This window comes from Daucus carota, chromosome 1, assembly GCF_001625215.2.
Source record: "Daucus carota subsp. sativus chromosome 1, DH1 v3.0, whole genome shotgun sequence".
Lineage (NCBI taxonomy): Eukaryota > Viridiplantae > Streptophyta > Magnoliopsida > Apiales > Apiaceae > Daucus > Daucus carota.
The window spans coordinates 34,606,711-34,632,102 of NC_030381.2; the positions used below are offsets into that span (position 1 = coordinate 34,606,711).

Genomic DNA, 25,392 nt, shown 5'->3' on the forward strand with positions numbered 1-25,392 from the left:
CTGCTTGATTTTGTATTTGCTACAAAGTTTTTCATTTCTATGATAGAATTAATGTTGCATTCTTTATTACATAGCACATGACTTATAAGTTGCACAAGTTATAAGTTGGTTGTGGTTCCTTCCTCGTTTTCCTCTACCCTACCCCAAATTCCCGTCTCTTTGTAAATAAATATGAAGTTACAACACTACGACAGCTCCCAATTCTCAGACAACCACATTCCTAAATAATTATGCAGTCATGAAGGTTAAAGAAGATTGACTGGTTCTCTTATTCGATGCCTCCACTTGTCCTACAGTAGCTTCTTCTCTGAGGTTTCAGAAGCCGAAAGCTCCGCATACATCATAGATATTTCTTTTGCAAAGTATGCCTTTGCAGCAGCTCTTTTGATCTGGAGCAAGAAAATGCACATAATATAGCCAATCCATCATTTCAATCAACTTATATAATGAAAACAGAAGTCTCCTGCTTGTTATTATTTTACATTGAAAACTGAATAACAAAAACTTTTAGAGGATATTATTTGGGTTAAATGGCTATTTCGTCACTGAAGTGAGACTAAACTTGCAAGTAGGTAACTAAACTGAAAAAACTTTTAATTGGGTAACTAAACATCATTTAACACTCAATTAAATAACTATACGTACACATAGATTTCACAACCGTTAGTTTTCTTTGACTTTTAACAGCAGGCCGTTAAGTATTGCCATTCATCATCCACATAAGTGAATAACCCGACTTAAAACTTGACCCGATCCATAAATAACAAGTTTTAATGCCTCCCATATAGGAGCAGCAATCCCACATCGATAGTTCACATGCTCAAATCTTCGATTCAGTCTTCTTTAATGTGTAACTGAGATTCTAGAATTTGAACTAGATGAGCTCATGATTCAACCTCGAAAAGCAACAGATGTGTTAAATCTTTAAAGAATAATGAGAGTTAATGATATACTCCCTCTGTTTTTTATTATTTGACACTTTGACTTTTGACACACACTTTTAAGTGCTTTGACCGGGTAGGTAAAATTATTACTATCTCCGTCCCTTTTTACTTGTCACTTTGACTTTTTGCACGTAATTTAAGGTGATTAAAGAACATACTTCTACTTATTATTTTTTAAATTTTTTTCTAAATTAAAGTTTATAGTTTATATTTTTATTCATAAAATTTTTTTAAAAAAAAAAACTAGCGGAATTATGTATTTTAATCACCTTAAGTTACGTGCAAAAAGTCAAAGTGACAAGTAAAAAAGGACGGAGGTAATATTTTTTAAATTTTATTTTTTTGAATAAAAATATATAATCAAAATTTTAATTCACAAAAAAAATTAATCGAAAAAAATATTTTTAACTACCCGGTCAAAGCACTTAAAAGTGTGTGCCAAAAGTCAAAGACTCAAATAATAAAAAACAGAGGAGTATATATATCATAGAAATGGGTGGGTAAATGAGGATTGGGTTTAATCTTTATTTCGGGTTAACCGTTCAGCCAAGTCAGCACAGCCACGTATGCTTATTTTAAACAAATCAGCAAAGACGTTAGTTTTCCATCCATTTCTTAAACTTTTAAACGGCGATTACCTGATTGAAAGTTTCAAGAGGTTTAACTAGTTGACTGAAAATTTTTTCAGTTCAGTTACTCACTTGCAAGTTTAGCCTCACTTCAGTGAGGAAATAGCCATTTAACCCTATTTGATATTATTTTCGGACGTAAATGATATATCTTGCAGGAAAAGGGGACTTGCCTTGAAGGTAGGAGTGAGTAGACCATTATCCAAAGTAAATGGCTCCAGCACCAAAGTCACAGCTTTTGCAAATTCAAAGCCTCTCAGCTGCAGACCAGTAGATTACTTTGTGTTAGTATGCTACAATAAATTGTAGAACATGATTGCAGGATTATAGAGAACCTGGCTTTGTCTACCCACAACGTCCATGTCAGCCAGGACGGCTGCCTTTGTTCTCGGGTCATTGCACAGCTGGTGTAAGTTCTCATACTGTATCCACCAGAGATGGCAATAAAAGTATAAGTTTTAGGTATTATTGAACGCTTGGCGATTGGCTCATAAGCAAAGACTTCAGCTAACCCACATATGCAGGTCAGCAAGTTTTTGCTTGCGGCATACAAGTAAGAAACCATATATTAAATTACCATGATGCCTTCAGCAAATGCCCATGGTTTCAACACATCCTGATCTAATGAGATAACAGCAACTAAAGCGGATTTTGTGCTGTCACCTACCGGCATAAAAAATAAGCAGCAAGTATCAAGCTATTGCAGTCTTAGCCAGAAAAACGATAGAGAAAACTTAACCTTTACCGTGTATGAAACACTGTGCAACAAATTTGCACTTGGCATATACATTCTCAAGTTTTTCAGGAGCTACATATTCTCCCTGTGCCATTTTAAATATGTTCTTCTTCCTGGCAGACTAGCTAGATCAGTAGAATCCAGATATATGATCCTTAAATACAAAGTCAATTCAATAATTTTTTAAAATTGTAAATATGAGGCATATATACAACTGTAACCAAGCAGTCACTAAACCCTGTAAGGTCTATTCCCGGAATTGTATAGGTATCATACCTATCAATGATCTTTAGTCTGCCTTCGGGTAACCACATCCCTATGTCTCCAGTATGAAGCCATTTGTCTTCATCCATTGCTTCTTTTCTAACTCATTACATTACACTGTCAGATACTTTTTAACTTTACAAAGTAACATCCCCAGACCAGGGTCTATCACTCACTGATAGACTGATACACATAATTATTAATTGACCAACAAAGCATGAAAAGGTACATACGTCTGTACTTCATCTTTGAAGTATCCTGAGAACACAGTGGGGCCTCTTACGCAGATCTCACCACGTGGATAAGGCCTATCCTTGGATGTATATTCCATTTCTGGAACATCAACAAGCTTTACTTCTGAAATATATCCAAACAAAATTAATACTATTCGTAGCTTGAAATGGGAAGGTGACGAAACCCTAGTTGAAAGTACAAACGGTGGAAACAAAAAACCATTTGTATAATATGATGCTCTAACTAAAATTCGAGAAATGTGTAAATCCAATATATATAAATATCTGTTCATTCAAACAAACTAACAATAGCCAATTCTGTGGCGACTACTCGAACGTAGCTGATTGAGGAGTTTGCAAACATCAGGATTGAATTTTTCAATGTGTGGCAAAGCAACAACTAATCGTGTTAACTGGGGTAGAAACACATAAAATCACCAATTACTCACCACAAGCAGGATTGGGAGAACCCACATGACCATTTAAATAATCGTTAGCATCCATGCAACTTATCATGCAAGAATTTTCAGTCATCCCATATGCTTCTATAACATGACCGTCGAAGCACCTGTGAATTAAACAAAAAAGTTACATAAGGGCATAAATTTTAATCGAATTTGACTAGTAATGTTGATCAAGGCATGAATAATATCAACTTACACCCTCAGAAAGTCCATTACATCAGGAGATAGGGGGGCTGCAGCTGAAAACATAAAACGAACTCGACCTCCGAGTTTTTCTTTTATGTTGTTAAATATAACATCATCCCAAGTGGGAGAGGGATTCTTTCCTGACAAGGTAATGCAAATAAGATTCATCAGTGCAAAAGTGATTTCACTCTAGGCATCCCCATGTAACTCCTTAATTCTCTTTGCCCCCAAAATATTCAATTCTGGAAGGAACATTTTAATCTTCAATATCACAGTTCTAACACTATGATGAATAGATGATAGAATATCATACAATACAACACCAACAAATAAAGATATAAATAAACTCTCTCTCACACTATGACGAATAGATGATAGAATCTCATACAATACATCAATAAATAATAAATATATAAACTCTCAACATAGTAAACCGAAAACGAAATTATACAATATTGTTTTTCAAAAATCATTGAAAATTATGCAATAATCCAACATGATTCTATAGCATAATAACAATTATCCAGAATAATTCTACAATAGAACCAATTTCGAAAATCAACTTATTTGTTCAAATTTTAAGTTTCAAATTATTTATAATATATATATGTCGTAGTATTCTATATTAAAATCACATTTTATGTGTGTTCTATAATAGAATTAATGATATATAATGGTGTCTTACAGATTACGGAACTAGATATAAGGACCACCATGGAATGTTGGCCTGTATATGTTGCAAAAAAAAAAAAGTAAGACTATAATTTATAGTAGCCAATAAATTTTTTGATCAAGTACAGCAATAAATTATTTTGATATAGCATCAAGGACATAAAATTCTGTTATACAACTGAGGTCTGAGCATAACATGTATTTTAGCAGAATATAGTTCAGAACTTCACCGGTCATTATTGACTGCTTCTTAGCATTGAAACTAGCAGTAAACAACTTCTCACGACCAGATGCCTTTATAGAATTTAGAATACTGCAATAACATGAAAATTTGAGTCAGTCGACAAGGTTTGCTAGAAGCAAGATCTAGTCCAAATCACAGAACAGAACAGAGTGAAAACATCTAGCTGTACTTACCTGGCGTATATTTTATTAAATAACCTAGGAACACTGCAAAAAATAGTGGGTCTTAACTGCACCATATCATCCAACAATTTCGTATTGTCCTATTGAAAAGAATAATGAACAGAACATGAGGCTCATGAAAGCACTTGCAATATATGCTACTCATTTATTAAAAAAAGAAAATTCTAAAGAGGCTCCTTTTAAGTATAACTTTCTGAGATACTTATAATTGTGTTATTATTTAATATACAATAAACTCCCTGATTCAATGCTATAGATTATAGCTACTTAACATAATTATGTGTTGCTGGTAAACTAAAATCAGAAATCTCTACTATGCTAGTCCATATAGAACAGCACAAATTTGTTTAAAGAACAATTTGTTACCAATTTTACATTTTGTTGATTTCTAGTAACTTCATATGTTAAAATTCCACACATCTTTTCCATTCTGTTTCTAAACCCTTACTCAAGACATTAGCGCACATACAAGTAACAAATTATACTAATACAGAAGAAAACGCAAGTAGCAACAATTTTCAGAGTAAACACTTTTTAATGATTTATATATTCTAATTAAAATCTTTCTCAGTACACTTGACATGAGCACTACATATGACAAATTATATCAGATGTTAATATTTGCAGTAATACAGAGTTTGTTATAAATTGCATTATTGTGGATGTATTGGTGTGTCCGTGGAATTACTGAATAGATAGTCCATAAACCACAGTACTAAGCAACACATAAATCCTCTCTCAAAAGAAAAAGAATCTAAGCACCATTATACAAAATAAAGTTGTAAAGGTGTAAACCTCACATCCTTTTGCCCCAAATAATTGAAAATAATGAAATTATTCACCCCTCCAGTCTCCAGACACTCAGACGTAATTATATACAAAAGGTTGAGTATGATACCCCTTGGTAGAATCCAACTGCTGTTCCATAATATGGCACCATTATTTGGTGATATCGTTCATATATGTGTGCTAGAGGTAGATATGATATATAACTGTCAAAGAAGGAACCAAATGTCAGGGTGAATCAGGAACTGTGACATGTTAAATGATCTTGACACAGTTAACATTCTTCGTTAACTTGATTTTCCTTTCCTTTTAAAAGATGCAGTATGCCGAACATAGTTGTGGACTGTATTGAGTTGTGGTGCGCTAAAGTAAGATACTCACACATCTGAAGTATTCCATATAATTTTATAAGTTGCGCCAGCCACATTTGCAATCAAGCCTCCGTGGGACAGTACAGCTCCCTTAAAATGATAACAATCAACACACCATTTACAGGTAATAAAATAACACACTAAGTATTAAAGATAAATGTTTAGTATCTTTCACCTTTGGATTCCCAGTTGTACCACTTGTATAGCATATAGTAGCAATGTCAGCAGGTTTTGGTGGACGAAAGGGCTGGAGATTGCTCTGACCCTGAGAAAACACCAGCCATTTCATTAGGATAGTATGTTGTTTAATGTGCAGAGAAGTTCATTTATATTCTCACATTGGCTGGTAATAAATGTGTAAGTGTGTATATGTGAATGATCCAGCTATGATTTACACCTTCATATTTAAGCATACACTACTAAGGTAATTAGTGTAATATGCGTGTCACATTTTTTGAGTAAGTGTGGATTGTTTGGACAAGGGGAATGGGTCACAAGTGCGGCATCGTGGAGGTCGATTAAAGAATCTGTGCTTTTACATGGCTTTTCGATACACATGACTGTGGCTAGATTCTGCAAAGTGGATATCCTTTGGCACTATTCCAAATAATTTGTCTTATGATATATATAAACATAGACCTAGTTCAGAGAAGAATCAAAGAGTGAACAGAACATAGTTTTTATCATAACAATATGATGAATATTTGATCTAAATAGGGATGGATTTTTGCTAGGAAATAACAGTTGTCAGGGCGAAAAGTTTTCCAGTGACTTACGCTGTATATACTGTTAGTTTATTGATATTATAGTATATATTTATTTATTTATAGAAAAAATTATATATGTAAATAGATACTCCCTCCGTCCCATTTAATTCTATACACTTTCCTCTTTTGGATGTCCCACTCAATTCTATACATTTCAAAATTTTTCCAAAATAGCAAACTTTTATAATATAAAAAACCCACTCACCCACTACTTTCAACTACTTTTTCAAATCTATCAATTATATATTGATGGGACCCACTACTTTACCCCCTTTTCTTCCTCTTCTCACTACTTTATACTTACTTTATAAACTTTTCTTAGTCTCCGTGCCCAATCCATATGTATACTTATCAGAGGGACGGAGGGAGTATACTCTAGTTTTTGTATCAAGATACATAATGATTTTAAAAGACAAGCAAAAATTTAAAATTGCCCACATATATATATATATACCTCTTTTGGGGAATGAAAGTCAAATATTATTAATTTTTAGTTTTTTACATATGATATACAAGGCTTTTAAGAAAATATTTCATTATTTTAGAACTAATTACTGTTAGGTCCAAAGTATCGTAGAAGGGGGGGGTTGAATACGATACTCACTACAATTTAAAATTCTTTCGAATCTTGCGGATAAATAAATTGCAGTCCTGTAATGGGTTTCGTGTTCCGGATATTTATTGGGTCGGTTTCTGAGGATATGAAAATATTAAACCAACACACAATATTTTCCAAGGTATATCTGTATATTGATAAATACCTCGAAGGGTGCTACAAATCCAAACCCGAAGGTTGGCTACAGAGACTACAATACACTCTACACACAAACGCCTATCAAAACAGATCTTCTATCTAAGCTCTCGTATGTGTGTAGTGTGTGCACTTTACAAAGTGTGTAGTTAGTTTCAAATGAAACTACAAGGCTCTATTTATAGGCTTTACAAAATCTAACCATGGTTAACGAGTTCGTCCTGGACGACTTGAGTTCGTCCTGGACGGATTCGTTTTATAAAAATAAAACTAACTCCAAGTGCATACCAAAGTTGCGCCACTGACCAGTGGTAGTCAAACCTTGCGCTTTGACTTCATCATAGTATATGATTTGTAATACTTAGAATAAATTCTAAGTTGTGCTAACTTGAGAGGTCAAACATGGCGCCTTACATGGTCAATGGTTGCGCCAGGAAGTAGTAGAGTGCAGGAGTCAAAGTTTGCGCCCTTCTTGGTCAAACATTGCGCCTTACCATTGTGACATCAGTACATGTGACTTAGAAGAAATTCTAAGTGAATTTTCTGTGTCATTGTGACTTGGAGTCGCAAACTTTGACCAGTCAAAGTTTGCGCCCCAAGTTGCGCTTGTACATCATATGCAGTGTGTGGTACTTAGAATTAAAACCAAGGAGTTTTGCTGGGGTTGACCTGAGTCAAAGTTTGCGCTTTGACTCTTGGTCAAACCTTGCGCTGGGTGCTCCTGTGAAATGCCTTAGACAAATTCCATGTTTTGATCTTGCTTCTTGTTTTGTATACTAATTAAATATACATATATATATAAATAATTGTGTTAACTTAATTACTTGAATTATTTAAATTCAAATAATTCACAATTAATATATATATATATATATCTAATTAATAAGATCCTTTTGGCAATATATCCTGGAGCAGCTCGATTGACTTGATCAATTAATTCGTTGGTCGAATTCACTGAATACTTTCGTACGTCCTGACGTCCTGTGCACTGGTCTGGTTCACGAACGACTCGAACTGAAATAATTCTTTGAATCCTTTGCTTGATAATAAACTTGATCAGTCATTCCGGGTTAGTTTATGCTTCAGTTTGTTGATTATAAATAACCAACCAAGATATATAGAAATATCTTGCTTCAGGGGTTGCACTGAAATCTTTCGAGTACTTGGACAACATCTTCATTGCTTCCACAATCTTGAATACTTCAATCCTTATTCTTCACCGAGGCATGAACATATTAATGAACTTCTTCCAGTGAACTTATTCCTTCAAGACTGTAGATGGCTTCTTCAACCTTTGTCTTCGTATCTTCCGATTCCGGTGCAGGCGTAGTGTTATTTACTTGTCCTGTTCTATTGTTGAGTTATCATCCCTATGTAACAGATAGGGTTGTCTTTACATTTAGACTTACAATCTCCCCCTATTTGTTTGTTAATCATAACAAGCAAATCCTCTGGAGGATAACTCAACTAACACTAGAAAAAGTAAAATCCTGGACTAGTAAATAATGCTACAAAGTTTCTGGATCATATAATACATTTCCAGATTTCATGAATAGAAATAACAAATGTGCATATCACCTTTATTTCTCTGGTTCTTGCTTACCTGCCAGATCATCCTCATAGTTTGTCTTGAAGAGAATTCAAAACATTCCATTATGCAAAGAACAATCAGCAGCTTCTTTAAATTCTTCAGTGGTGATGAATAAGTTCCTGTCTACCACTTACTGAAGAATAAATGTATCACCGTGATCCCTCAAAAGTAAAGAAACAAGTCTTTGCTTATGCTTCTCCCTCTGTTAGAGATAGTGGTGAACTAATACCACTACTTCCTAGGAATCATACCACGTACCACCTGAATAAGAATGCAATACAGTGGTGAGGTGTACATGAGTTTTTATTACTTCTCCTCCCATTACCTTGATCAAGTACCCCTTGGTGATAAGTAGCTATCTCCCCTTAGATGAAAGATGAATCCTCCTCCTTAGTTGAAAGATGAATCTCCTCCTCCGTATTACACAGCTAAAGAGTAGTTTACTCCCCCTTAGTTGTAGACAACAGAAGAAAGCTAACTTACTTTTTCTTCCCCCTTTCATATATTCTCCCCCTAAATATATTCTCCCCCTTAGTTGTGGAATCCTCCGAGGATATGTGGTATCAAATATGGTCAAGGAATGTGTACAATACTTCCTGTACCAAAAGATAATCTCCCCATAGAGAACTACACAACGCTAAAGCTGGGGTCGAAGAAAGAGTTCAGAAGAAGGGTTTACTTTGATTGGGTTGGTCCCTATGCTGAAAGAATAGGTTCCAAACGGAAAAGTAATGAGTAAAATCTGACAATCGTGTCCCTTTGGTGTTACCAAATGCTAAAGCTTCCCGATATTGTTAGGTCGCAATACCAATTGTTAGATCCCTGGTAAGGTTTCGATAACATCTTCAACATGGCTCCAACGGCAGTCAGTCGAACATTTCAGTGAAAGTATCCACTTTGCCTTTAGGTATAAATTTGGTAATCAGTGGTTATCTCACTAAATGTTCTGCAGGTGTATCACTCGACACTCAATTTTCTCTCGGTTTCTGGGTAAGGGTGTCACTCACGAGTTCTGTAAGTGTATCCCTCCACACAAATACTAAGCTTCCAAAATGCTGAGTACCTGCAATAAAATCACCTTAGCCACCCTTAAAGGGGGTCACCGGTGGTGCAATGGGAGTTCGTAATTCCCAGTCCCTGTAGACGCATCAGATAAATCCGAATCATGGTCCACAAGTTGCCAACCACTAAGTGGCTTATCCAATTAAGGATCCAGAGTTGTTTGCTCTGGGAGGTTAGACAAAGGCTTAATTATGGCAAAGGCCTAAGTCCTCCTCAATGTCTGTGAAGACACTTGATTCAAGAGAATCATCAACCATAGGTTCACAACGTGAAATGGAATGAACCGTAGTTGCTTCCGTCAATTCTTTCAACAACTTGTGAGCTTTCAATACCAATTATTATTATATGTACCTCACAAGTGTTTCACTCTTCTCAATATCCTATGTGTTTGCACTCACTCATGCTCACATATTTCTCATTCTGATATCTCACTGGTCCTTCTCAGAATCTCACCAAGTGTTTAACTCTCAGTGTTTGGCTCACAGTGTTTCTCTCAGCACTCAAAGTATGGTCTTCTGTACCTGCATGAGAAAATCACCATAGCCCCTTCAAGAGAGGTCACTGGCGGTGCAATGGGGTTTCGTAAATCCCCGATCCTCAACTGACTCATCAATAAATTGACTCATAGTCAGAGAGTTGCCGATCTCCTATAAATAGGAAATCCATTCCGATTGGATCCAGATCTGTTCTTATCTGGGGAGGGAGACGAGAATCCTGAAGATTTGGCAATTGAGATCCTCGTTTCCTCCATACACCTGTAAAGGCATCAACCATCTTATCTACCGTGAAATGGTAAATGAAGAAGTTGCTTCTAGAACAAAACCTTTAACCTTACTGTGCACTCTCTTGTATTGTGTCCAAAAGATTTTCTGTGTAGGCTCTTTATCAGAGTGATTACTGATAATGTGCTTGACTCAATACAAGATGCTCTGGCTGACGAGCGAATTTCAATGGACTCATCCTGTTGAGAGAATGATTCCAGAGACTGTTTTATTGCCTTTTCAGCTCTATATTCTTTTGAGAGAATACAGACGAGCAACAGTTACCTCAAGTTTGAAAACACCTTTTCTTCTTGAGAGGTAGAGCTGTGGGTACACTATCCCTCACATCCTTATTTGCTGCAACAAGTACAGTTTCTCCCTCATTGACCTCTAGTCTAATAAGTTCCTTATTACTCCATGGGGAAAGTTGGGATGTGTTCTGAATTTGGTTTTGTAGTCTGGGATAAAGATTGTTGGTTTTTCAACCTTATGACTATCTAGGAAAGCCAAGAGGCTGATTAAGTTCCAAAGAACAGAAAGAGATATAAATGCATTTTAGAAAATCTATGATTTTGAATGAAAGCAATTGCATTTAATCTTTTGAGGAAAAATGAATCAGTTGTGACTGTAAATTGATTTTCATAAAGAATGACAATCACAACCGATGAAAGAATCAAAGTTTTCCATTAAAAACTTGTTTGAGTACGAGAGTCTGAATCTATGCATAAAAGGTTTAAATGAACTTGTCTTTGAAAAAGACACAGACTCCTGTTTCTCACTACAATTTAAAAAGGGAAAAAGAAAATTTATGCGCTACAGTGTATAAAGCACTCACCACAATAATTAGTGAAAAGGCCTCATACTAGCACATCGTCAAAACAGACGCTACAAGTGACAAAGATCACCAAGTACACAAATACAAGATAATCAATGTATCGTCCTATGACGCTACATGTATAGATGCAAAATATTCTAAGAAATTTTATGATATAGAGTAGTGGATACCAATTGTTGAAATCAATTGATATGAAAATTTCTTTAAAGAAACTCACCACTCTAGAACATAAATATGAGACTGAATAAAGATTATGTTGTCTCCCTTGTACTCAGAATATTAAACACCTAAAATATATTAGCCCTAGTGGTTTTAAGAAATATGCAACAATATTTCACCAGTGCCAATATATCACAATCAATTCACAAATAAAACATCAATAAAGCATCAAGAAAAGATACCAATCAAATATTTCAAAGATGAATTAATCATGCTTCTATTATTCTATCAAAGTCAATCATGAAACAAATAAGCATATAATTGTCATGGATCACAATCTAACTAAGATAAAATAATAATTACCTACGCAATATCATATAATTATCAGATCAGCATATAACAACTAAAATTATGACAATCATACAAAGATATTCGCAAGCCCGAGGAAAAGTTGAAGAAAAATTCACAAGTCCTATACATGTAAGCATTGGGTACAAGTAAACTCACACAACTCCTCGCAGAACATATTAACAATTAATATTAGTGATCTACATATAAGCATGCAAAATATCACTAACACTAAAAGTATCACAACTATATGCAGTTAGACATGAAATAAGATATCAATTAATAAATCATCAAATATCCAACACAAATAGTTATGCTTCAAATATATACACTAATATAAATGGATTCAGCCTAGAGAGAATCTAAGTAACTCCACAAATACTAGTATATCATGACTAAATTCTAACTAGATTCTAACCACATACCAATTACTGATACAAGTCACAAGTCTAGAAACAAATAAGTCATGCTTCAGATTTTATACCTATAAAAATGAATTCAACCTAGAAAATAATCCTAAGTATGTTCACAAATACAGATATATCACAACTTGATTATGACAAAGTTCTCTACTAGATACCAATTGTTAAAGAGGTATAGATCAAGAAAATAACATAACTAAGTCATGCTTCATGTCATATCTAATCATTTAAATCATGAACAAATAAGTCACTTAATTGTCATGCTCCATAATTTAAATAATTTGAAATAACAAATACTCATGCTAAAACATATAATCACCATCTAATCATGCAAAGCAATAAACATGGCAATCATATAAAATAGCAAAAAGCACGAGGTACTGGATTTTAAATAAATTCACAAGTCCTATGTATAGACAATTTTAATACTCATGAATTCATTCAAGAAATACGATAGACATGCTCATGAAAGAAGTAATACCTTATGTCAACGAGCACTAGATCGGGCAGTAGGTCCTGAGGTTCCAATAGCAAGATCCTTAGATTCCAAGGAGTAGAGAATGCTTCACAGAGTTGCTGGAAATGGAGTTATTTCCTTGTTCTTGACATCTTCTCATTCTAACAAGAAATCAACCTCATTCCACGAATGACAGCTTCACGAGATAATAAATCCCCTGTCTTTCTGACAATCTGTAAAACAATATCTATGTAGTTGTACAGGTTAAGCACAGTATCTTTAGGGTACCATTCCAATAGATTAGGCAATCCCCAAAAATAACTATAAACCTCTTAACAACTAAATGGATAGATTCTCCAAAATCCACTCAGAACCATGAACATTGACATAGAGAAAATATAACATGTGACCATTTTGCAGTTAAGTAAAGTGATGAGTTGAATACCTCTAAGACTTGACATTTCAGTTGATGTACCTTTCTTGTACTGATCAAGTTCAGTGGTTGTTGGCTTAAGTCTTGGCAGGTCTAGAATCTTCCAAAATGCGCATATTCAAAAGATCCTTGACTTCCTTTTATTGCCATCATTCTTTAGGCTAACTAGTAGACCATAAAAAATTGCAACTTTCCAACAAACTCATCATATCACTAATCTGCATTCACTTAGCAATTATCTTGCACAAGTGACGTTAGTCCACATATAATATAATCATGGTATTACAGCACAGATAGTTGTATTGTGTGTGCCTTGTATCATGAGAGGTAATAATTTGGATACCAAATATGACTCTAGCAAACAGATATTAAGATAATATGCTAGTCAGAAGTCATACCATGTCTGTGACGATCATCAGGTATTGGATAGCAACTCATAGAGAGCTGGTGAAGAAATAGGTATACACATTCCGTTGGATCTGCAACTGCAAAGTCCTTGAAATATTGTATGAATCTTCATCTTCTAGCTCACTGTAATATCCTGAACCCGAGTCTCGTCAATGGTGCTTTAGTTAAATCATGAAGGTCGTTGAGTCCCCTAAGTTGTAGAGTCCTGAACTTGAAGATTCTATTTCCATCATCTTCATAACCTTCTCCTTTGTAATAACTCTAAGCAACCAAATTGGCTTGTCCCTCGTAACAGAGCCAAAAACATCCAGTTGGAATCTAAATACCCGACAAATACTAAGTACTGAATTGTCATTAGGTCAGGGTATCAGACTCCGCATAATCTGCTTTCAAACTGACTGAGATCATCTTGCTGTGCAATCACTCAATCTGGATCCCATTAAGAGCTTTTGAATCTTCCCCAAGTTTCACTTCAGATTGAAACCCAAAGAAATAACATCCTTTCACCATAGCTCTCCTAGTCTTCACTTCACCATTAGGAACATTTAAGAACTAGAACCCGAGAATGATATTGATTTCAAACCCTTTGTCTAAGCAGATACGTTCTTGATATGTCCTGTTCATCTTCAATTTGGTGTTGAGTTTGACTAGTGGATCCACCAAATGCTCCCCCTAAGCTGTTGCTGGGATTTCTTTAATAATCCTTATCCTTGCAAAGAGATTCTGCTTGGATCTAAATCATTATTAAACCAATAATATCACCTTTAACAGCTTGGAGCAAAGTGTCGTTCAATCTCTTGTCCAGACTTACAATCACCTTCTGTTGATTAATCACAATCACCCTGTAGACTGCAGACTCCATAGGGTAGCCGAGGAAAATATTCTTTGATCTTCAAATGCAAGACTTGTAAAGAGGCATTTTCCTCCAAACACATACCAAGAGTTAGTGTTTGCTTCTGATTGGCCACTGGCAAAAATGGTGTCTTTCTGGATTTATCAATGATCAGGGTTCATCTTGATCAACCTTCATTTGTGACGTCTCGTCCTTCGAACACATACGAACAACACGAAAGAATCTAGAGGAGTCAATGATCATCGCAAAAAGATATCTAGCTTTGTTTGCAGACATGACATTAGCTGATCCGTAGAAATCCATACGTATCATCTGAAGAGGCTCAGTAATGTTAGTCATATCTTTGCTTCTGTGCGATGCTCCTTCGACTTCCCTATTGACATACCTCATGAGCTTCATCCATATTGAATTCCAGATGAGGTAGTCCTCTCACCAATTCTCTTCTTACGAATAGAAAGAGCTCCTTGTTTTGACATACAAGTGCGAGAGCTTCAAGTGCCATAGCTAATACTCATCTGATGAGGCTTCACTATCAAAACAGCTCACTCCATCTTCAGTTGAAGTTCCATATTAGCTACGAGCAAAATTCACATCCTTCTTGATTTAAGATAAAACACTATTCCATGAACTGACATAATGTCCTTTGTCAGAGAACCGTTTGATACTAGGAATTTGTGTGCTTTGACTCTTCCAAGAAAGATATGCTTCCATGATGACATTCTAGGAAAACAAGCATGTCCCGCAAGAGAATCTTTGTTGTCATCTTTCAAAGATTATTGACGGAACTGCTCACATGATCACATTTGCTAACAGGGTACTTTTGGTGAATATATGATTTCAGCTACTCAGCAAACAGAGTGCACCAAAAATCATATGGAACATATGTAACCTGCAATCACAAATGGAAAGAGTTCTATGGTCCCCAATCATAACTGGGTCCGGATGGATTAGAGATTTTTCTTTAACAATGGTAACAACAAAAGCAACCTTAACATGCTAATTCTTATCTAGACATTGCCCTAATGTGATTCTCAAACATGCTTTTCTAAAATCAATGCAAGTACAAAGACATGCATTCATGACATGAAAATAAGCAGACATGATGTTGAATACACATGGCAAACAATCAAAGATAAGACAAGAGCAAGACAGGCAGTTATGCAATTCAGAAGATTCAGTACTCTCTACTTAAACCAATTAACACAAGTGCAACAGGTAGCAAGTAGAATTACAGATATTCAATAATCTCCTAAAAGCATAATGATCATAGACAAATCAATAATCACATTATCAATTCATACTAATCCCACTCTATTGTTATATGGCATTATACTATCTCTATTACCTAAGTCAGTTTTAGATCTAACATGAAGTTCTAAAAGTTCTACTGACACAAGGTAGACATTCCATCATAGAACAAATAAATTCCTTAACAAACAATTCAGATTAGATAAGCAAATCTAATTGTACTAGGGAATCTGAAAGTAAATGTTTTAACAAAGTTATATATGCTAGGATCATAACCCCTAAAACTAAGAGTTGTTTTCCAAAGGAAAGCTTCTAATCTCACCATAGCAAATAATCAAATCCTAAATATTCATACACATGTTAAGAATCTGCTAAAGACACATGCACAAGATTATCATCAAGCCTAGTAACTAGAACAGTCATCTAGCATACCAGTTTAACATTTTCTACTGTGATGCTATCATGCTTGTACTTGTGTGTTAAACAATTCTACTCAGAGATTTATAACATGCTTTGAATATAAAGGAATATGTATTGCATAGTTAGAAAGAATTCATACCTGAGATGTGCGAGTTGAGTCATCTTCAGAGAATGCTAGGATAGCCAGATAACCATAATCATCCTTCTCATTAGCAATTGATCCATCTCACACCTTTCCTAAAATAGCATAAGAACTTGTTGTGATGTTTCTTTCAAAACATCCACTTGAATTTCAGACAAGCCCTATCATCCTTGTTTGTCGAGGCTTCAAATATATATAGCAACCCTCTTTTGCTAAAGATACCAAAAATATTGTGTGCGCTGACCAACTCAGTTTTCAAACAGCCTGTTGAATTGAACCCTGAAGAGTCTCCACTTGAAACCAATGGATTCCATCTGAATCTGACATGACTAAACCTCTCAGACAATGTTATGCTAATCCTTGAAGTTCTGTCCTCACATTCTTCAAAAGTGTTAACTTTCGTCGACGTGAGCTTCCTCAAATTCAGTAGTTACAAACTCTTCTGTTCAATCCTAAGGTTCTGACATAAATGCACGAAACTGATTTGGTGCGGTAGTAACTCAATAATTATATCCTTAAACCTCCACAGTTCTCTGTCTTTTGTTCAGTTGATTCTGGATGGATTTAGCATTGATACAATTCACTAGGTAATTGTATATCCCTGAATCACTGAGTTAGATTGAAATCCCTTGAAGATTCGTCCGTAAAAACTTCTCTTTTCCTACTACCAGTGGTGCCATTCAAAGTTGACATTCCGAGCCCTGGAAAGATGCTTCACTGCAGATGTAGCAAATTTCCATCCTGATCTGGTGATCTGATAATCAAGTCGGAGTAATTACTCAGATCAAGGCCTGAAGTGCCTTCTTCAAAATCCACTCTTAGTAGTACCAAATTAGTCTTCAATAGAATCTTCTTCGAATCACAATCAGCTTTGTCGAACATAGAAAACTGCTTCTAATAATCCTTTGAGTAATCAATTGGATTGGGTCATCAATGTACTTCCATTACCGGTTCTGAGAATCTGGTATTTGAAATCCCGGTGTTTGTCTTGTAATCTGTCAGCCTGATCTGTCTCAACTAAATGTCAATCTGATTTGTCTTGGTGTAGAATAATTAAAAAGGTTACGGGACACTTGATTATTTAAACTAAGTTTAAATTATAAAGAAAATAAATTTTAAAATTAAGTTTTAAAAGATGAAAGAAAATAAAGTATAAAATAAACTTAGTTAAATCTATAAAGTAAATTTAATTATATTTAAAAAATAAATTCAAATAAATTCATAATAAACTGAATAAGTTTAGAATAAATTTATTTCAAATTCATTTAGTAAATATATTAAAATTTATTAGATAAATTTAACTTTTGAAAATATTCAAGTGTCTCGTCTCCAATTAAATCATAGCTTCCAGAACAAATGAATTTGAACCCTTGAACTTGAACTTATATCCATAATCAGTTAAATCCTCTTAAATTTATATTTTATATTTTAACTTAAATTTAAATCATAAACTATACAAATTTAAATAATAAATTTATAAAAATTTATGATAAACTTGATAAAGTCTAAGAGTAAACTTTACAAGTCTAAAATAAATTTAAGCAAATTTATTAAAAGAATTTAGCAAAGTTTATAAAGTAAATTTAATTAAGTTTATAAGATAAATTTAATTAATTCATAATAAACTCAATTAATAAGTTTAAAATAAATTAAGTTAAATTTATAAAATAAACTTATTAAAATTTAAAATATAAATTTATAAGTCCTGGTCCAAAGTTCAGTATCCGACAGATAATCCTTGCTTAGGCCTACGGACAAATTCAGCAACACAAACCGGAAGAACATTTCCCCTTATCAAATATCAAAAGCTAGGTTCTTGATTTTCCGTACGATAAGGATCCTGATTTGTATATCAATCAGCCTGCGCTCTGATGCCAATTGTTAGGTCCAAAGTATCGTAGAAGGGGGGGGTTGAATACGATACTCACTACAATTTAAAATTCTTTCGAATCTTGCGGATAAATAAATTGCAGTCCTGTAATGGGTTTCGTGTTCCGGATATTTATTGGGTCGGTTTCTGAGGATATGAAAATATTAAACCAACACACAATATTTTCCAAGGTATATCTGTATATTGATAAATACCTCGAAGGGTGCTACAAATCCAAACCCGAAGGTTGGCTACAGAGACTACAATACACTCTACACACAAACGCCTATCAAAACAGATCTTCTATCTAAGCTCTCGTATGTGTGTAGTGTGTGCACTTTACAAAGTGTGTAGTTAGTTTCAAATGAAACTACAAGGCTCTATTTATAGGCTTTACAAAATCTAACCATGGTTAACGAGTTCGTCCTGGACGACTTGAGTTCGTCCTGGACGGATTCGTTTTATAAAAATAAAACTAACTCCAAGTGCATACCAAAGTTGCGCCACTGACCAGTGGTAGTCAAACCTTGCGCTTTGACTTCATCATAGTATATGATTTGTAATACTTAGAATAAATTCTAAGTTGTGCTAACTTGAGAGGTCAAACATGGCGCCTTACATGGTCAATGGTTGCGCCAGGAAGTAGTAGAGTGCAGGAGTCAAAGTTTGCGCCCTTCTTGGTCAAACATTGCGCCTTACCATTGTGACATCAGTACATGTGACTTAGAAGAAATTCTAAGTGAATTTTCTGTGTCATTGTGACTTGGAGTCGCAAACTTTGACCAGTCAAAGTTTGCGCCCCAAGTTGCGCTTGTACATCATATGCAGTGTGTGGTACTTAGAATTAAAACCAAGGAGTTTTGCTGGGGTTGACCTGAGTCAAAGTTTGCGCTTTGACTCTTGGTCAAACCTTGCGCTGGGTGCTCCTGTGAAATGCCTTAGACAAATTCCATGTTTTGATCTTGCTTCTTGTTTTGTATACTAATTAAATATACATATATATATAAATAATTGTGTTAACTTAATTACTTGAATTATTTAAATTCAAATAATTCACAATTAATATATATATATATATATCTAATTAATAAGATCCTTTTGGCAATATATCCTGGAGCAGCTCGATTGACTTGATCAATTAATTCGTTGGTCGAATTCACTGAATACTTTCGTACGTCCTGACGTCCTGTGCACTGGTCTGGTTCACGAACGACTCGAACTGAAATAATTCTTTGAATCCTTTGCTTGATAATAAACTTGATCAGTCATTCCGGGTTAGTTTATGCTTCAGTTTGTTGATTATAAATAACCAACCAAGATATATAGAAATATCTTGCTTCAGGGGTTGCACTGAAATCTTTCGAGTACTTGGACAACATCTTCATTGCTTCCACAATCTTGAATACTTCAATCCTTATTCTTCACCGAGGCATGAACATATTAATGAACTTCTTCCAGTGAACTTATTCCTTCAAGACTGTAGATGGCTTCTTCAACCTTTGTCTTCGTATCTTCCGATTCCGGTGCAGGCGTAGTGTTATTTACTTGTCCTGTTCTATTGTTGAGTTATCATCCCTATGTAACAGATAGGGTTGTCTTTACATTTAGACTTACAATTACAGGACTGTTCTTGATTTTGGGGGCGCGTTCGTTCCCCAACGCCGCCCTCTCCCTTTGTCCCTGGATTTATCTATTTTAAGCATGGCAGTAACCTCTATTACCCGGACTCGGGTACGGAGCGTCGGACACGACACATATCCGAGTGTCTGACTTGGGAACTTTGAAATTTGGGGACACGGGGACTCTGTCCTATTTTTGGGCAAGGATACGAGGACACATCGTAGTATACTAATAAACAAGTATGATAAGTTAGACATCTTAACAAAAAGTAACAATAAAACTCAAATAAGACATGATTTTGTAGGGGATTTTGCAAATTAGGTGTCTTCTGTACTTTAATCCCCTTCTCGGTTCTTTCTATATTCTCACATATTTCTTTTGAATTGTAAGTTTGACTCATATTTGATTTTTAAATTGGTCAAAGTGTCCACATTTTAGTCAAAGGAATCGACACGAAATAAGTATTCAGTCCAAGTGTCCGACACGGGTACGGCAACCTAAATAGAAGAGTCGGAGTAACATAGGCAGTAACGGACCTGTACTCACCCCTAATAAAACATCATTAAACCTTCATTTGCAAGGAAATATTAAAAGTTCTACATTAATTTAAGTTTCATGGTGGTCCAGCCAAGAAAGATAAAGATTACTGTGTTCCTGAGCTTTTTTATGATAGAAAGAAAAGAAAGTGACAGATTTAATTTCTTCAGCATGTTCCTGGGTGATGTTTTGAGAAGGATAGGAAAATAAATCTAAAGATTTGGAGAGAAATCTCTTGTATATTTGTCTAACAAATTTTGTTCCCACTTTTGAGAAGATTTGGAGAGAAAAGAAAATAATCAATTTTCTGTTTTTTTCTTTTCTTTTTTTAAGTGGGAGATTCTTCAATTATTTTGACAGCTTGCTTGTTCTTGATTGGATCTTCTGCATGGCTCATTAACTTGATTAAAATAACTGCTAATATAAAATTTGCAACTTTGTGGATGATTAAATTTAGATACAAGGTAAGCAAGCAGCAAGTTGTGTTTCTGGTCAAGTTGCAACTACTTTTTGGCCTGTACATGAAATGGGAAGGACTAGAGCCTAGAGGTGAAATATAAGTCTTTTGTTGTCAAGTTGTCACATTCAGGTTGAGGGGAACAGAGAATTTCCATACAGTAAATTTTACAAGAAAGATCTGAAATCACATTATTATATAATGAAGTAAAATTTGTAATAAAAGAATCTGATCATCTGAAATACCTGTTTAAGTAGTTCTGAGTATGATACAACCTCTACTCCTGGTTTTAATGGTAGTGGTAACATTTGACCATCTGCGCCACCAACCACCTGCAACAAATCAATTCCACTATATAGCATCATACTAGTATGTAGATAGAGGTCAATTTAAAAAAAGGACAGGGGAGACTTTTATACCACTACTAGTCGTACAGAAGGGATCTTAGACAAGCTGCTCAGCAACTGCAAAAAAAAGCCAAAGGTTGTTCAGGAAGGATAATTACATTTCCTAAGTATTAGTAAATTCAAGCAAAATAACTGTAACTTATCCAATCCAAACATAAAAACTATAAATGTTTAGAAAGATTAGAATCCACATTCTTAATATATATATTACTGAGAAGAGCTAATATTTCTATACAAAAATTATTCATGTGCAACCAGTCTGACCAGGAAAATCGAAGTAATCGACAAATAACTAAATTTTACTTTTAGCCGCAATACACCTATACTATATGTTCTTAAAAATGCCTGGTGGTGCTAGGCAGTGGAGAAACCTCAGAGGGCCAATTGATGAAGCAGGAGCCTAAGCAAAGGCCTAGGTGGGTGCTTCCAAGGTCATAGTTAAATTTTGATATTCTCATTAATCATTTAATATTATATATCTTTTTATACAATACCTTATCATAATTATCAACTTATTTAATCACAGATTTGTTCGTATCTGTTTTTCAAATTTCAAGTATTAACAATGATTGTTCTCGTGAAAATATCAAAAGGCCCACAAAGTGTTGATAATGTTTGTATATGAAAATTGTAATTTTTCCAAATAGTTTTGTTGTTTTTAAATGTCAAAGGATGCTTTAAATAAAGAAGAAAACTCACAGTATCTAGTGTTTGCCGCACACAAAATATAGCTCGTACAGTAGCATGATTTATTATAAAATTTACAGCATCGGGACCTGCAAGACAGCAATCAATTAAAGCAGCAGAAAATTTAGGCCACAACAGTTAATAAAATCTATGAATGTCTACTACACGAACCAAGGGTATCATACAAAGGAACTGATACATAGGAATATGCACAGCAAGCATGATCAACTATCATCCACTCTGGTCTATTGATGAAATAGAGCCCTATGCAAGATCCCTGTCAGGAATTCAACATAATTACATAATAATGAGATAACAGTGACGAAGAATCCTGAACTTTTACTAGAATCTATTACAAAACAAATGTATATCTACAAAGCTGCAAAAAAATCCGTGAGGCGTGAACATGTTCACCATATTAGGAAAAGTTAATAATAAATATTAACTTAATTACCCCAATAAATAAATAAATTACATACACACTTGTGATACAACTTGCCTTTGGTATGCCATGATTCAGTAAACCAGAACCTATTGATGAACGAGCGGTAGCTGCTTCCCCATAGGTCATCCACCTGTACCTGTGAAAGAAAAAGAATAATGTAAAAATTCACGAAGACTTTACAGCTCTAAAATGGAATCAAGAAACTTATCTAGATGGCCAACTTACTCTCCAACACTTCCATCTACCCCAACTCGTGTACCTAGATACCTTTCATCTCGAAATATTTCAGCAGAGCGCCTACCATCATGAGAAGGACATTTTGGTCAAGCTCTCATATTCAATGTAAGAGAGGGTGGCACAAATATTATAGAGAAAGCTATTCCAAGCATATTGGGGGGTGCTCACTCAAAATTATCATGCAAGGTACTGATTTCAGGATGATTAGGAAAGGTTGTGATGAGCTTCAGAGGTGAGTGCACAGATCTGTCAATAAGAAAAGGTCATTTTAAAAGAACATCACAAGCACAAAAAAGCTTATCGGAAACAAAAAGATGATCCACCTATAAATATTCGACTCCCCTTCCTGCGATATCTGCGGAAGGACAACACTATACCCCTGCTCTGCTCAAATTACAAACAACACACTGGTATTAAGTATGGAAGAGGGAAGAAGAGAAGGAAGACCAAGAATACATGAAATGTACAGATTAAGATATACATATACTCATATAGAAACATTGTTGTTCATCGATTAGGACGAGTTCAACCACAATGATGAAAAAAGACGGCGGTGGAATGCAATATACAAATTTATTTAGAAAATTTTTGTCCTTCACTAAACTTTTCATCATAAAAGGCCAATTTCCTCAAGCTTTTCCAAATAAAAGTAAATTTTAAATCTTACCCATCATATCCAAGCATTTCAATATTGACCATACTTCGATTATAAAAAAAAAGTCAAGAATTTTTTATTTTTTTTGCAAGTACCTAAGCTTATCACCAACTCCAGTAAGTTACAGAAGCACCTTCACTATATAATAAATAAGAACTCAAATTCTGTTTGATTTTAAGACACGGGTACTTGGATAAGGTTATAGCTCAACCAAATCCCCAAGAATAACATGGTTTTTGACAACTCCCAAATTCGTTTCTCAGTGCAGTACCCAATGTCTTAGGGTCCGAGTACTCCTTTAAAGATTATGTAGCTGATTGGTCACAAAACATCAGTGACGCCTGACATAGCATAGAAGTTATTACTAATCACGGACTGTGATCACTATCTTAGCTTAGTAGGCAAGGCATCTTCTGACTCCCAGGTTCCCAGACAACAGAAACTTACTAGTATCCCTAAAATACTTCACCTCCATATCTGTGTATCCTATCACATTCAACCTTTAAAAGAGTAACTCCCAACAAGTGAGAAAAAACACTTAAAGAATATCAGTAAGAATCTCAAACTGACAGTTGTTAGGTCACTTTTCCATTTCTTCGCTAGAACCAAAAAATAGCATATTCGGTTGAGTGATTACAGATTAACTTAAGGAATACTTATCACTCCTACATTACATCCAAACAATGGCACTTACTAAACCAAGATATTTTACAATCCTAACGAACTGTAATTACCTTAACATAAAATTCATATACTACTTATGATCACAGAAAATTACTTAAATAATAAATTCATTCGGAAAAAAAAAAAACTAGTGCGCCTACAATATACTTGTAAATAATAATAATAACAAATAAAAACTAAAAAGTAGTACCGGAGAAGAGCTGGCTGGAGGTTCGGACTGATCGGAGAAGCGACGGTTGATCAGCGGATTCGGAGAAGAGGTGATTTGTGATGACTCCGAGGCGGCGAGTAGCTGGAGAATCCATGGTGGATGATTTTAGACTGTGGAGACAAATGTATGTTTTTTGTTTTCGACAGACAAAGATTACGTATAAAAAATATAGTTTGAGCAAGTTCAGTTGGAAGTGTTAGGTAAAGAGAGTAGATACAACTGATGACTCGATTTTCCTCCATGTCTTTGTCTCCTCTGTCTTGTCTTTATCTGGACCACCCAGGAGTTGGTCTGAATTTATGTCCAAACGGCCGTTTGTCTTGTACAATTCGACGTTGTTTCAACTTTCACTTCTACTTCTACATCAGGGAAAAAAATGACATACTGTACTTATAATCCTTCGTGGTGATTAATTTATGAATTTAGGTTCAAACTCCTCGCTCGAATTATCCTCCCACCCCCTAACTAACATTTTTGGGGAGAAAAACCCATCAGCGACTTTGATCCCCGTGGCCGTCCCCCGACATCATCTCTCGTTACTTAGCATTCCGAATTAATCAAAATAGTCACAGCATGAAGGTTTTACATCACTTTATTCATTTATCTTAATGGAAAATATTTTTAAGAATAAATTATATATTAATATCTTAATATATATTTTTGAATATTATCACAATCAAATAAAAATTATAAATTTTAATATTACAGATAATATATTTGGATTTGAAGAAATTCATTTATTATTTACTTTTAGTGAAAAAAGAAAAAACAACTACAAAATTACACACAACGATTTTTAATCTTTATATTAACAAATTTTATCAAATTAACAAAATTTGTCGAATTTATTGTTAGAAAGCATAAAACACAACGAGATCTGCTTTCTGCTTTCTCAGAAAACTGAATCTTTCTGCTTTCTCTGAAAAATACTATTCAGCTAAAATCTATATTTCCATGTTTGCAGCAAACTAAACATAATTTTCCATTCGTAAAAAAAAACAACATAATTTTCCATGTTTTTCAGCAAAAAAAACTACTTACTATTATTGTATGCAAAATACCAAACAGAAAGTAGTTCGTTAAATATCTTAACTAACACAAAAGAAAAGAAATTTGTTTAATAATATACTTCAAGACAGAACTATTAGAGAGAACCATAACCTACCTTATTTTTAGTATTAGGTAGAAATCTTAATGAGAACCATAACCTACCT

At 34.6% G+C, this 25,392-nt stretch overlaps 1 protein-coding gene across 1 annotated transcript; it reads right to left on the minus strand.

The window, feature by feature from the left end:
- Positions 1–8: 8 nt before the first annotated feature.
- Positions 9–24,556, minus strand: LOC108225700 (long chain acyl-CoA synthetase 6, peroxisomal). The gene is made up of 24 exons (XM_017400633.2): positions 24,396–24,556; positions 24,158–24,259; positions 22,952–23,012; positions 22,797–22,874; positions 22,617–22,688; positions 22,446–22,527; positions 22,118–22,223; positions 21,959–22,035; positions 21,272–21,316; positions 21,098–21,184; positions 5,887–5,976; positions 5,722–5,801; positions 5,453–5,546; positions 4,546–4,634; positions 4,359–4,441; positions 3,467–3,596; positions 3,256–3,374; positions 2,807–2,930; positions 2,586–2,672; positions 2,319–2,422; positions 2,151–2,236; positions 1,909–1,995; positions 1,747–1,833; positions 9–389 (listed from the first exon to the last, which is right to left on the minus strand). Exons 1-24 carry the CDS (start codon positions 24,418–24,420, stop codon positions 291–293), a joined length of 2,094 nt encoding a protein of 697 aa, XP_017256122.1. The 5' UTR covers positions 24,421–24,556; the 3' UTR covers positions 9–290.
- Positions 24,557–25,392: the final 836 nt, after the last annotated feature.